This window comes from Lacerta agilis, chromosome 6, assembly GCF_009819535.1.
Source record: "Lacerta agilis isolate rLacAgi1 chromosome 6, rLacAgi1.pri, whole genome shotgun sequence".
Taxonomy (NCBI): Eukaryota; Metazoa; Chordata; class Lepidosauria; order Squamata; family Lacertidae; genus Lacerta; species Lacerta agilis.
Window position 1 is genome coordinate 48,647,823 of NC_046317.1, and position 15,131 is coordinate 48,662,953.

General features: G+C 44.2%; 1 protein-coding gene across 2 annotated transcripts in view; it reads right to left on the minus strand.

Moving 5' to 3' along the window:
- Positions 1-2,360: 2,360 nt before the first annotated feature.
- The window catches only part of ELAPOR1 (endosome-lysosome associated apoptosis and autophagy regulator 1), a 53,364-nt gene continuing 40,593 nt past the window's right edge, over positions 2,361-15,131 (minus strand). The window contains exons 12-23 of one of the 2 annotated variants that reach the window (XM_033152499.1): positions 14,794-14,899; positions 13,809-13,946; positions 13,321-13,578; positions 12,355-12,528; positions 11,421-11,601; positions 10,344-10,440; positions 9,230-9,331; positions 7,889-8,015; positions 6,862-7,040; positions 4,963-5,128; positions 4,255-4,335; positions 2,361-2,637 (exon numbers count right to left, since the gene is read on the minus strand). In XM_033152499.1, the coding sequence (XP_033008390.1) occupies positions 2,569-2,637; positions 4,255-4,335; positions 4,963-5,128; positions 6,862-7,040; positions 7,889-8,015; positions 9,230-9,331; positions 10,344-10,440; positions 11,421-11,601; positions 12,355-12,528; positions 13,321-13,578; positions 13,809-13,946; positions 14,794-14,899 (1,678 nt within the window). In that variant the 3' untranslated portion in view covers positions 2,361-2,568. The remainder of the gene's footprint in view (positions 2,638-4,254; positions 4,336-4,962; positions 5,129-6,861; positions 7,041-7,888; positions 8,016-9,229; positions 9,332-10,343; positions 10,441-11,420; positions 11,602-12,354; positions 12,529-13,320; positions 13,579-13,808; positions 13,947-14,793; positions 14,900-15,131) is intronic. The other variant, XM_033152500.1, reaches the window with a different exon arrangement.

The window sequence follows — 15,131 nt, forward strand, 5'->3', positions numbered from 1 at the left end:
CACAAATGCTGCATTTCCCCAAATTGATAAAAATGCTCTATGCAACATGCCACCTGGAAGTGCTAAAAAAGTTCAATTTTTTATAATCCAGGTAAGCACATGCACAGATACATACACACCTGCTGAGGCAGTCATGCGTTCGTAGGAGTTGATACACATTTTTTTTTCTTAGAGATATTGCATAGGCCCCTCTGAGCAACACTAAAATCATAAAAAATTAAACAAACTGATTAGGGCATTACTTGGGCCCAAAAAAGAGGGGCAGATAGCAGTGGTGTATGATGAACCTGCTTCCAGCTCCTGATCTCATATGAGGACCAACAAACAGAGAACTGTTGCCACTCTGCCTCACAATGGTGTGCTAGGTGCCCGAGCTGCGGAAGCCATTAAAAAACATGTCTGCCCCTGTCAATTCACTTGGAGCTTGGCTTCTAAACAGAGTACACATTTCCCACTATTTTTTCACTAGTGTGCATGAAGATAAATGGGGGGCGAAAAAGAAAGGCACATTTCCTGTCTCCACTGTTCACATCTCCTCACCATGGCTGATTCTCCATTTCCCATAACCTATAACACTGCCCACCGCCATCTTTAATTTCTTCTCTTGAAGGAACAGCAACATTACAAATCCCAATAAGTCAACCTAAGCCAAGGTTAGCCCTCCTTACCTGCAGTCGTACAAATTCCTGCCAGCTGCTCTAAAGGTAAGTTGTTGTTTAACACTTGTACAATATAGATAGAAAAGCAAAGTGTGTGGAAATTGAGAAAGTTACTGAAAGCAGAATTAAGAGTAATGTCATTGGAATTAAAACTGAATGACTGAAAGGAGGAGCTGGGTTTCTATATTTTTCTTCATTGAAGTGCTTTATACTAAAGGCTATTTTAACCTGCCAAAACAAACAGAGAGATGAAATCAGTCAACATTGTCTTGGCAGTTGTCAGTAATGCTGACTGAATTCAGGAGCAGCCATTTGTAATGTATTCAGTGGCTGTGTTTGGATATAACACTGGCTATTAAAACCAAAACCTAATAATTTCTTCACTATTTGCCAAATAAGAAATCTGCATCCCTAGGCCTGCACAAAATTACATGAGGAAGAATTGTGAAAAACAACAGAGGGCTGTCCAGGGGTAGGAAGGGATATTTCTGGATAAAGATCAGACTAGGAAATTATATAAAATGATAAACATGTTACCTATTTCCCCAGTGAAAGTTGAGGAGCTGGATTTGCTTTAAGCTGAATTCTGTAATTCATGGTCGAGAGCTTTTTTTCTAAAAGATTTTCCACTCATCCTTGGACCTGACAGGGAAATGATTGACTGTAATTTTCCAGCCTCTATTTGCCATATGCATACTTGATAATCACAGCCACTGATCTAACACCTGTAATTCACATAACTTGAAAAGAAGTAAGTATTAATTCTTCTGGTGTTCATGCAGGATAATTGTGCTGGAAGTTTTGCCTGATTCTTGATACTGTGTAAAGTATTATACTTTTGTTCCTCCAAAGGAAAGTGCTCCAATGGGGCACGGACAATAGGCACACATTTTCCTGGATGGTAATTCTGAAGTCACATAAAAAATAACACCCCCTGCCCCAATATCCTAGGATCAGGGTTTTCAAGTATTGGAGAAAGTCAGCACAGGGATAAATGATTCCCTTATTGTTTTAAAACTAAAGGTCTACAAACAAGATGCAAGACTGCACAGCATTTCTCCATAAGTCATCGCTACACAAACAGACGAGGAAAATCCAGCTACTCTATCTAGGCCATAATCCTTTCAATGTTTAAATCATACCCTTTCTAAATGATTGAAGTATACTCTTTCCAGACTGGACCACATGCAGATTCTCCTATGATGGAATTTAGGGAGCCTTTAATGGAATTGTCACTTGCAAAGTCATTGCAGACTGCTCTGGCATAAGAAACATTCATCCTAGTGAGGCTGGTGGGCGGAGTGCAGAACTTTGTAATTTGAGCCCAATGCATTGTATCTCTTCTTAATGAGGCAGGCAAGCCTCACTACTATTTGACAAAATACTGTTGCTGCTTTAGCACACTGAGAAAGTATTTTGAAAGTCAAGTTGGTGTTAAAATGGAACATATACAGAGCAGCTGTGTGCATATATACTTCCCCCAGGTAAGGATTGCAGCCATAGGAGCCTGGCTCAATGGGCTGACTTAATTAATGGCAATGATATCTTGGGCTGTTTTACACATTTCTCGTGTTAGGGGAGAGAGGAAAATGCAGCTATTGTCACCAGCATAAAACAACTTTTGTTGAGAGGTAAAACCCAAAAAGCATTACAGTAGAGTGGGTAGGGAGCGCAGGAAACATACAAATATATATCTACATATAATTTTAAAAGCACAGTTGTATTTGGCATGGTTTTGTTTCGGGAGGGAATGTTAAAATTTTCAGTTTTTAAAAAAGTACAGTAAGAGGCTGAAGTTAAAAGTGTATCCAATAAGGCCACATGGCAAGTTCATCAAAGTGCAGGGATTAACCAAGGAGAACTCCCAAAGCATCCTGCAGGAAAGGCAAGGGAGGTGGGCAATCCATTCCTAAAGATCCATGTCAGTGGTGCCAGAGGAGGTCTTCAGTGGGACCGAGTCAAAGCCATCAGATGTTCTCTAAAGACAACATAAAACGAAGTGTGAGTGGAACTATATAAAATGTCATTTGCATCTCTCAGAGCTCCCACCTTTTTGTTTGAAGTAAACCAGATTATGTCATATCCCAGTATTTAGTACCATGGAAATAACAGAGCGTGTGATCCTGCACCCTATGCTCATGAAAGGGCAGTAGGGTGCAAGGGCAGCTCCCACAAAACTCTATGATAACCCTTCCTCCCCTACCAGCTGCCTCCATACATGGTCTTCTGACCCTGTGAGGATGGCTATTGTAGGAGTGTTACGGGAAAAGACCTTAGCATGGAAGCAACCTGTGCTGGATAGCATTGCATTCAGAAGAGACAGTTGGTGGGGAAGTGAGGGTTGTCACTGAGCCTTGTGGGAGCCAGCACCCAGAGAGGACTGAATTCAGAAGGATCAGCAGGGCCTGTGGATAGGGTGCTAGACATGGTTCAAACCCCACTTCTGCAATAACCTCACCAGCAGCTTTGTGCAAAATAATTATTTCAGCCTCCATCTGCAAAATGGGAATAGCAGTGATCGCAGCAGTTGCATCAGGCTGGTTGTGAGGATAAGGAACTATTATGTTGCAAACAGAAATATATGCTAACAGCTGAATATTCATAACCTCTTGATTAAAGACCCTAATTCAAGCAAAGCAAGCCTGTATACATGAGAATTCGCCAACATTTTAACAGAATGTATTTACTGGGGTGGGGGAATAACTTTTGGGTCACAAGCAGAAAGACCCAGTTTGCTTGTACAGTGGTGCCTTGCAAGACGAAAATAATTCGTTCTGCAAGTGCTGTCATATAGCGAATTTTTCGTCTTGCGAAGCACCAACGGGAAAATAGCGGTTTAACAGAAAAAAAAATTCGTCTTGCAAGGCAAGCCCATTGACAAATTCGTCTTGCGGGACAGCCTTTCGCTAGCGAATGCCTTTCATCTAGCAAGTTTTTCGTCTAGCGAGGCATTCGTCTAGCGGGGCACCACTGTAATTTGCAGGGGAGTGGAGAAAACCCACCCACACTCTACATACAGTGTTCAGTTCCCATAATTTATTCCAGACATGGCATTTGAACCCCACAGGCCCAGATTTCCATGGCTCTGCCTTGGTTCTCCCCAGCTCCATCAAGTCAGAGCAGCCCTGGATCTGGCTCTTAAAAGACGAAACTGAGCAAAAGGCAGGCAGATATGTGACACAGAGCCAGTCATACATGATTCTGGATAGCACAACGAGCAGCAGCTACTTGTTCCAGAGACAAGCCAGGGCTCAAGGACCTTTCTGGGTAAGTTTATGATCCTACACTTGTAGCCTGAATTAACACCCATTGGTGTGTCTCCAGCACACACTGGGCCTCCTTGCCTTCCTCCTCCAAAATAAAGGTTGCGGCACCATCCCCCTTTGGGAAAGAAGAGGCTGCAGCTGTAGAAAGCTGGCAGCGTGGCTTGGATTTCCCAATAATACCATACCGTGCTGGGTCCCAGTCAGATGTCACTAGGCCATATGGTCATCCCATCCAATGTCATTTGGTTGCTATATGCCCTCAGTCAGCTGGCTTGTTTTTAGACACAGGGGACACAAGACAATACCATCTATATTTGGTCTCTATCTACCTGGAAGACTCCTCCTCTTAGCTTATTGAGAACAGCCCTACACACAGACTCCTGCCATGCCTGACTGTACCTAAGAGAAGCCTACAGGAAAACAAATAGCCACATTAGGAGGGGAGGGATAAAATGAAAAACAAAAGCAGCACACCATTAACCAGAACATCAGTCAGTAGAATAGGAAACACAGCAGCATGTGAATATGGACTCTGAGGCTGGAGAAAGCTCACAGGTCTAGGATGAAGGTGTTACTGTAGTAATGACTTTTGATTGGTCCCTGGCCTGTAGCATCCTGGAAGGTTAGTTGTGTTTGATGTATTTGTTTGGAGAGAAAATGTCCTTTTCCTTTTGCTACACATATCTGTCAAGATTTTTTACAGGATAGAGAACGAAGCTTTAATCACTCTTCTCTCCCCCCCCCCCAAAAAAAACTACTACATCCTGGGTCTTGCACAGTTGGCAGCCCATGCTAGAGATCATTACTTTGAAAATCAAAGGATAGCGACTACTAGAGAAAGGCACACACACACACCTCATTGATACTATACATATTAAGTGAATTGGGAAGCTGTCTATTCAGATGTGGCCTCACAAGTTCAACATGACATGTTAGACATCTGTCAGGTTAGATAAACACTGGAGCCAAGCCCAAGGCCTCTGTTGCTTCATTCTGGCATATTACACATGCAAGCTGGGTCTCACAAAGCACCTTACCTTTGTGGTGAAAGCCCTTATTTTGCCAAAGAGAGAATTCTTGCTTGTGAATATCAGGTCATCCTCTGCGTCTTCCCCCTCCATAATGGCACAACTGTCTGCAGCTGGCAGCTCGCTGTCCTTGGCACTGGAATTCATCACCAGCTTGGAATATTTATACTCCAACCTTCAAAGATATAATACAGACATAGAGAAAGCCAGATGTTACAGTTGGAAAAAGAAATGTTTTGTACACCCTAACAAGCACACACAGTCATACACATTCATGGTCTAAAGGATTTATTTGCTTAATCCTATGCATGCACTGCAAAGGTGGGATATTTCCCCTCCTGGAGAAAATTCAAAAGGAGCTTGAATTTTAGTTTGTCCAAAGAGGAAACAATTCTGCCTCCCTTCTTCTCAGAATATTCAGCTGCTGATCTTTGCCAGCGAGCATTTCAGAGCCCCATCTGCTGCTTGGAAGTGGAGACCTCTTTCCTGGATGCAGATAAGCAAGCTGCAAAGGCTTCTATTTCAAGTGGTGGTGGGATTGGTGTCCTCTCTGCCAGCAGATACTTTCACATGTAAGCATCCAAAGGGGACACTTATCATAGCATAAATCCACTGGCAGCAGGTACATTCAAGCAACAGTAGACCTGATTCCCTGTAGCTGTTGCGAAACCGATGGGTAAGAAACACTCTTCATTGGAGAGGTTTCATCACAACTACAGCTGGAATTGGATCACTGTTCAGCAAACTCCACTCAAAATTTGCTGGTAATGCCACCAGCTTTTTCTAGTGCATATGCTGGGAAACTAATTCACAGGATCCATCTGGAAGTTTGTAGCAATATGGCCAAGGGGTGACTCATAAAGGGCTGTGGCTTGTGAAAAGTCATAGGCACTCCTAGCCAGTCAGCAACCCTGTAACTACACAATGCTGACCTGATTCCCTGGGTCTCATATTGCCTACCAGTAAAGAGTTGGGGGGGTGTCTTCCCCTATATATCACTGCCCGTATGAAGCAGTCTCCTTCCACAAGCTGCACCCCTTTCACAAGGTGCTACTGAACAGGGCTATGGATGCACTGTTTATGAATGTGTTAAAGTTGCATGCACTTAATGCTTCTGGAAAATAAAAACTGGTTTGTTTTTGGTGGGGCTTTCTTGCGCTTTAGGCATGGAAGGACAGGCAGGATTGAGAATGGGATGATAAAGGCAAACTGGGGAAGGCGAGAATGCCATCACTGACATGTAACAATATGTAAAAGATAGACATATTATTGAAGAGCTTGTTATCTTTGTACACAAACTCACACCTATTTGCTTCTGCTATGCTGTTCAAGGTTGCCATCTGATTTAAAGGGTAACCTTGAAAAAGGTGTTGAGCAGTGTAAGGTTCACGTGAAGGTGCTTCACGAGTAACGGAGCAGAAGCCCAGTCTTTTGCAGTTTTATTGTGCAAACTATTTACAGTGCAGAGCTACAAAAAGCATGTCTGTCTCAGTCGCTGGCAGAATCCGGGAGTGGCCCCTTCTGGCATCTCCCCCAGCGTAATAACTTTAGCACCCCAAGTTTCCTCCTACCCTCCTTGCGTTTCACCCCTCTGCGCAACTGGGGTGCCGGAAATGGCGTGCCTCCCTCCTGACCAGCCGGGCGAGGTGAGCGCAGGGTCTCAGCAACATCCCCAAGCCCTCTCCCTGCCAGGATCCCTGCTTGTGGCTCCTGGCTAGAAGAGGCGCTGGGGCTCTCAGTGGCATCCCTAAGCCCCCTCCCCGCCTGGCTGGTTCCTTCCCTCTCCTCCCCACTGGAGGTGTGGTGGCTTTCCCCGCTGAAAGAGGTGCTGCTGCTGAATTGGGGTAGGGCAGCTATGAAGAAAGAAGCAAGCAAGCATAATGGACAGCAACAGAAGCAGCTACTCACTTCTGGTTTTTCTTCCAGAAGTAGCAAGTCATTGCAGTCAGCAGGATAGCAGCACAAGTCCCTGCCGAGATGCCCACTTTGAGCCAGAAGTCCATGGCTTTGCAAATGCTGACTTTTTGATCTGGGAGCGAAATGCCTCCTGAACACAGCTTGGGCTCCCTCCATACATACGTGGTTCTCTGTGGAAGGAAAAGCAGGCATGGACTTTTTTTAATCACATGCGCTCACAGCTCATGTTGCATTTTTGTACTCTTTTTGATGCTGATAGTCTTATTGTACATTTCTGTTTTACCCTGTAGCACTTAGGAGAGATTTTACGCTAAGCTATTTAGAAATGGTTTTCAGGGAAATAAACTGAAACCAATATAGAAATGTAGTATTGATGCCGCTTTAGAGATTCGAAGCAACAATAATAGTTGTACCACTACCACCACCACCACTCTAGAGGGATCTTGAAGGGACATAATGCTCTTAACAAAAATAAATTGGTACATCATTGCTGAACCTGCTGCTGAAGCGGTTTATTGTTGTGAAATCAGTGGAACCGACTTCAGGTAAGCATGTTTAAGATCAGACAGTACAGTGGTGCCCCGCTAGACGAATGCCTCGCTAGACAAAAAACTCGCTAGACGAACGGCATTCGCTAGCGGAAGGCTGCCCCGCAAGACGAAAAAGTCAATGGGGCTGCCTCGCAAGACGATTTTTAATTTTATTTTTTTTAGCGAAAACTAGTGGTTTGCATTGGTGCTTCGCAAGACGAAAAAATTGCTCTACGAAGACACACGCAGAACGAATTATTTTCGTCTAGCAAGGCACCACTGTATGGTTTTGTTACAACTCAAGGGGGGGGAAATTGTGTATTTCAATTTGGTGTCTCTGCCTTTCCTAACAGGCATGTTCACTAAATATTCATTGGGCTGCCGTAGCTGTCAATGACTTGTATTAATGTTCATATAATAATCACAAAAATGGGCAGCTCTCAGGCCTTGAAGATAAGAACTCAAAAGAAGCCATTTTGAGTCCCTACCTGAATCCCTCCAACACAGGCGCTGATGATAGCATGGTAGTCATCTGCAGAACAGAGGGGGCAGGCTTCAACAGTCTCCCACAGGAAATGGAAAGTGCATCCGTCACAGGTTCCTTCAGGGCACTTGCTGTTTGAAAAATTATAAAGTGTCATCTGAAATGGAGCCTAATCAGTGGCTCACCTCATGACCTAGCTGTTGTGGGTGTCAGACATGACCCTGTCCCAGACCTGCCACAAAAGAGTCTGTCACCAGTGACTCCAGGGAACCAAAGCCATGCCTCATGTACGTAGCACATGAACTCTGCTGCATGGAACACTTGTTCTTACTGTAAATGCTATTTCTTTCATAGATGTCAATAGGTCTTGGGCATTTCCTGTATCTGAGTTACACAGACCCCTGGGAGACCTCAGACGTTCATGAAAGAATTTAAACCCTGCAAGGTTATGATAGGCTCCATTGTTAGACCACCTCACCACCATTCTACTTTGACTATACCCAGTAGACCTCTGCATTTTAAAGAGGTAAAGAAGTTGTGTTGGTATGTGAAGGAACAGATATGGCAAAGCTTATGCCGATAGGTTAGGTCTGTAAATATAAATGAGACCGAAACTGGATTCTAGAAGAGTGTCACAGTGCTAAACGACCTCCCAAACCAGACTGAGACTATAGTACAGCACAGTGAAATAGTTTTAGTACTCCTCCCCGTACCATTTTCCCAATGAAAACAACTCCACAGCAGGAAAATCATATGTGCATTTCTATCATTCTCCCTGTCTCAGCAACAGCAGCCTTTTACTGGGGGTGGGGGGGTGGGGGAAGCGCCATTGGGGAAATGGTGCAGAGTGGAAAGGGACTTCATCTTGTGCTATAGGCCTGACCCAGACCGGAGCTGTTACAGCTACTATTTGGAAAAGAATAAAAGGAAAAAAAGCTTTAAGCAATGGAGAGGCTCTCCAGGATTTCAGACGGGACATTTTCAGCCCTATCAGGAGATGACACGGACTGAACTAGAGACCTTCGGCATGCAGATCAGATGCTCCACCACTGAGCTACGGTCTTTGCTAAATCATTATTCCTTAGTTCTCATTTTTTTAAAAAAAGCAACTATTAAAATGCATAAACAAACAAGTGGCACCTCAAAGATTTTTTGGAAAAGATGAGCAGCAGGCTTGAAACATAGGAGTGAACAAAACTGAAATATAAATTACAACTGGAATTGGAAGCAAGTATTTTTTTCCCCTCCACCAATTCCCAGTTTTTGCCCCACTGTAGAGTTTGGAGCAGAATGTAGTTTTAACAGGACGCACCTGCTATTGAGACTGACTAACCTTTGAACTTACCTCGGCACAGAGAGCACTCCAGAGTGGGGTTTTAGAGGATCACATCTCACTCTAATTGCAGTAGCTCTCCCAGCACTACAAGTCTGAGTCACATCACTGGATCTGCAACATATAAGCATGTTATGAAATCCCTGCTAAAACTGAACGCCCTGTCATTTGCAAGGCTTCACAGTACCAGCATTTTTCACTAATACAGTTGTCACTCAGGGGCAACACAATGCTGTATCTCCCTTGTTTCTAGCACGTTTTCATACTTTTAAAAAGTGGGAAATGCTTAAGATACATGTACTGTGTAATTTTTCTTCTTCATACAAAGGACTGCTGCACACAGCAGCACAAATGGCACCAAAAAAGGAAATCTGGCCCAAGGAAGAGGAAAAGGGAGGACAAATTACAAGGATGAATTTTCCCAGAGTGTGGGAATACTAAAGATTTCTTGAATAGTTCCTTCAAATTAAGCATAGGAATGCACTGAAAAGTAGCATCCAAAAAATGATCCAACTTACTTCTCACACATTCAAGTCCCACCTGCCAGAGGCTAGAGATGAGCTGAGAAGAAGGCGGGGAGAAAGGATGCCAAACTGGTTCTGCAGAATCAAAGCCACTCCTGCTGGTAACAGCAGTAATACTGTGGCTGGTTCACGTGCAAATCATCAGGACAAGGGCAATGCAATAAATGAAAAACCAGTCATAAAGCCAGTCTGAAAAATCCTGGATCAAAAGAGCAGTGGTAGTGGAATGGCTACAGGCCAGCGAATGAAGTGTGTACCTCATGAGCAAGCAAGAAGCAGCAGAACCCGAGACCTCCCAGAGAATGATTTGACACAAGAGCACTCTCTCCTCCTGCGGTTTCTAGAAACTGGTATTCAGAAGCACTACTATCTCTGATTGTGGAGGCAGAGCATAGCCATCACAACTAGTAGCCATTGATAGCTTTATCCCTTCATGAATTTCTTCAATCCTCTTTGGAAGGTTCCAGAATGCCAAAGCCCCCAAATTCCCTGTGGTGCTGAAATACTAAAAATGTTCCAAGACGCATGAATAACCCAGAGTTTTCCACAGAAGGAAACTGCTAAAACTGCCTTCACCTATGTTTGGCAGTCCTGTAGCTTACCTGTAAAAAAATATCATATCCGGTAAGCCCACATTCTCTGCAGGGAAATAGTCAGGAAAAGAAGTGATGTTGTCCAGAGTGGTCTCCCTTGTTACTCCTACAAGTTAGAAGCAAACCAGTGAGAAGGACACTGCACTGAGAAGACAGTGGCCGCTCCTAGGACCACCCCACTCCCAAAACTGACTGTGCTAAAGAGCTTCACAGAGGAGAATCCCATTTCAATTCTCTCTTCGCTGCTTCCAGAAAATAGGCTTGTCTTGTTCATTGCTTTCCTCACAAATGTTGATCAGGGTCAGAGAAACAAGTGAGGCCTGTTGTACCTTTGGTTAGGCTCTGCTAGTGTGTGAGAGTGACCCACATTTAGCTACTGGATTGCCAGGTCTTGAAAATGTGTGTGTGTGTGTGTGTGTGTGTGTGTGTACACACACACACACACACACACACACACACACAATATATAAAATAAAACTAGATTGCCATTTCCTGAAAATAAAATATACTTTATTTTATGGGCCTGGAGGTGGTGCCAATGATTTGAGATAGAAAGGAACCCAGTGGGGGGGAAATATGTATTTATTTTTAAAAAAAGAAGCAGCAAAAATTGGGAAATTGCTATGACTTTGCCTCCTTTGTTTTCCTGGGACCTGGACAGAAAGCAAAAAACACAGCTGAGGAGTGGGAAACTAAAGTTTAGTGGTACCGAATAGCGTAGGCTTTTCACCAAAGTTGCCTTTGTTTTAGATTAAGGAGCCACACTGAACTCACTACTTTTCCATTCAGTTGTTCAACAGTGGAATGGACTCCCTCAGAACATGATGGACTCTCCTTCATTGGAGGTTTTTAAACAGATGTTGGATGGCCATCTGTCAAGGATTCCTTAGCTGTAATTCCCGCTCTGCAGGGAGTTGAGCTAGACAACCCTTTGGGTACCTTCCAGCTCTATGATTTATCTAGAAGGCATAATCAGGGATGTTCCTGACACCTGAATCAGCACATGCAACTCCCCCCAAAGCCTCTATCAAACAGCAACCAGGGTCCTCTGTTAAAGCACAGACTTATGCACCCTGTAATTCTCACCTACAAAGCGGTCTGCCAGGCTCACGGGTTGTGAAGACACCACTGATTTGTAAGCCATCACATCAGAGGGGACAATGATGGACTGGCATACATAGGAGGAAGTTGATTTGGAGAACTCTGTCTCTTTGCCCAGGATGTGCATGTCTGTGACGTTATCTGTGCAGGTTGCCATCTTCCTTCCCTTCAGAGATTTGCAAGGGGGGCGGGGGAGAGAGAGAGAGAGTTGGCTGGATCCTTGTCTTTATAAAACCTGAAGTTCTTTTTAAAGGAACCATAGTAAGAGGACTCGGATGAAAGCACTGAAAGCACGAGGAGGGTTTCAAAGCCTAGCACCTGTGCCTCCGATCACCGCATTTTTCATTACCCACGCATGTTGGAAGGGCGTCTATTTGTGTATCAATGTATGTGCGTAGAGCTCCCACATATAACGGGGGTGGGGAGTCGGGGACAAACGGACCCTGCATTGCATGGAGAAGCTCTATGTACACACAGAGAGCCTATTCCGAAGAGTTCTGTATGCACAGGTAGGGTGTGTGGTCACCAGGTGCCATTGGTGGTGGGGATAAATCAATGATACTGTGACACAGACAGACAGACAGACACACACACACACACACACACACACACACACACACACTTTCAATGCACAGGGATCTATTAACACCCATCCTTTCCAGGAGAGAAGGGCAGATGCATCACCATAGTAAAACGTTCCTCTTAAGTTACAGAGAAGAGACCTTCAAGAATTTGAGCTGTTTTGTTGCGGTGGTTCAGCTAAAGTAGCCAGGAGGATGGGATTCTGCTAAGGAAATGTTCTGTGGCTGCGGGGTGAGCATGCCTAGAAACTCTCCACACCATAAGGGTGATTTGTACTGTATAATGTTGGGGCCCTGCATAGAGGATGGGCTTCTCAGAAGCCTCGCCACATACTTACATGATTCCCACAGAGGCTGATGTTGAAGTGGTGAAAATACTTTAGCCCTTTGGTGGTAAAACTGGGCCCCACCAAAAAGGATGTGCTATTAGACAGTGCTGAGAAGTCATACTCCAGAGTCCTGCCGTCTGCGATGACTGAGAGGTGACAGTCACTGTAACAAAGAGAATGGATCTGGGGAGCAGAACATTTTTTTACAGTCAATTTATTTCCTCATAGAGGAGCTCAGAAATTGTCAACGTCTCCAGCAGCATGTAAAACCCAAGTTCACTGAGAGGAAGGAGCCCAAATGTAGCTGATTATTCTCAAGCCGGCCAGTTTATAGTGCTCCAGAATCCCATAAGCTTCTGTTCACAGGAATCTCACTTGCCAATTTCCTCCAGGGAACCATGTGGATAATTACACAAAACAGAGTATGTGGAGATGAACCACTTAGCTGTTCTAGTGCCATTTCCATTTTGGCAGGAAATAACTTAATATTTCAGAGGAAAGACAAGCTTGGGTTTTTATTAAAGCAAAACTCTGGGATGATTTGGTAAGGGAAGAATCCCTTTCAGTCTACAGGTTCCACGTTTTCAATAAGAAAAATCCAAAAGTTTGTTAAGACAAAGTTTTCAAGTTATATATCTTCTTTTTTAAGGATCTGGCCTCATGCATACCATGTGAGGGGGCAGGCTTTGCTGACTGGGTGGGATCTTGCCTGCCACTTCAGGTGGAACCCTCTCTGGCCAACAGATTTGCTACAATTTCTCGTGCATGCAGATTCTGTCTGTAATTTTGGATGAGGGGCGGTATACTAATAAATACTAATACTAATATATTGATACTGCCCTACTGCTGCTTTTAATGGATAGCCCTCTGCCAACTAAATGATTTATAAACTTAACGGGGCACTTTTATTTAGCTAACAGTGTAGATCATTGCAAACTAGCCAGAAACGATAGGCAGAAAGGAGGACAATATTACCGGGTTGTTTTTTGTGCCGGGGCCACAAGGGATGCAGGCCTGGCTGCCGTAGGGCTGGTGAGCTTTCAGATACGTGTTTGCTGCACACGGGTAGCAGCCCCCAGAGCTTCTGTCGATGTAGTGGCCACGTGGGCAGGAAGTACAGGATGAGCCCGAGGATTCCAGAGCACACACCCGGCAGTATGACGCTACGCCTTCGATGACGTTGGTCACATTGATAGAGTACAGCTTGGCAACATCATTGGTGTATTTTCTTCCCTAGAACAAAACACAGAAAGTGCCCAAAGGGCCTTGGAGAGGTAGAAGCGTTTGATAAAGGGAAGGTGGGGTGTTGCAGATGAGGATGGCGTGCCTATTCCTTGCTGGGACATCTATGATTAGCAAGACACTGGAGTATCTCTGACTCCTGGCAAGGAACTCCCCATAAAAAAATATAACTGAGGAGCTGGCTGTGAACAGAAGGTTCCCCAGGAAGTGATAGTCCGTACCGGCTCATGATATGCTGTTCTTTGGAAGGCCCACGTGAAGCTCATGGTGGCATTCTTTTCAATGATGTAGGTGTAGGATTGCTTTCCCTTCGAGCCAATCCAGGTTTCCACAGGCGTGTTGGTTCTGGAATTGACACCCTACCAGAGATAAAGCAGGGGCCTAGTGAGTAAAGAGCAAGCAACGCTTTCTACCTAAATAATTCTTTATTACAGATACAGATATTCCCGTAACTTGAGTATAAGCAGGGGAATCGTGCCAGGCAGATTGTGAGAGCCTTGGAATAGCCAACTGAAAAGGTGGGGAGGTGGGGCATTAGTGGGAAGGAAGCAGTTAAGAGAAAAGACGACACTGAAGTTGGGGAAGAGAGGCTACAGTGACCAGGAGAGGTTTTCCTTCGCGCCCATTGTAGCCCAAGAGAAGCTGATGTGGGCTGCAGGTCAGAAAGCACAGGAAATTCAGAGCATCATTTGCAAAACCCAATAATACTCATTTATTTTAACATTTTCACAAGTTTTTTTTTTTCATTTTGCACTATGCACTATGAGTGACCTTGCTACCTGTCCAAAGTGTATCTCTGAACAAAATGTGCCTAGGATAGTTTTCAAATTCTTACACTGTTTTTATTAATAATGTTAATGTTATCAGCAATGCTGGTTGTTTTTAACATACCAACAGGTGGTATACCTATATTTATTTTTCTTGCCGCCATGGTGGCATTTTGACCCAGAGTCCTCACAGAGCTGTAACTGCAGGATGCAGATGGGCTACTGCACCTTTGAAAATATCCCCATAGGAACATATAGATTTCAGGTGAAAGTTTCCAGAATTGGGAAACAGCCAAGAGATTTGCCTCTTTTTCTAAAGGCATCAACTACAGAGGAAGAAAGGGCACTTGCCTTCCACAGCCTGACACAAAACCCCAAGGCAAACAATGCAAGAGAAAGCTTATCCACTTTGGAGAGAGAAGAAGCTGGATCAACTTACCACCATGAAATAAAGCTCACAACTCATACTGCAGATCGTTTCAAAGACAAATGTGATTCTTGCAATCTCTTTACTTTCCGAGTCCTCCATCACCGATTGTGGGGAACTGCAAGAGAGCAAGCAAAACTCAGGGGGTATCTATTTGCTCAAGGTCTTGGTGAAAACAGAGCAAGGATAGGAGATGGGAGCAGGCATGTCTGGAGACAGACCACCTCAATTAGCAAGGCTTACTTCAGCAAGCCATGAATTTGAATGTTTCCCTCAGCTTATGCTCTTGTTTGGAACACACATACATTGAAAGCATGGCTGGTTCCAGACATGGCAAAAATCAGGCAGCT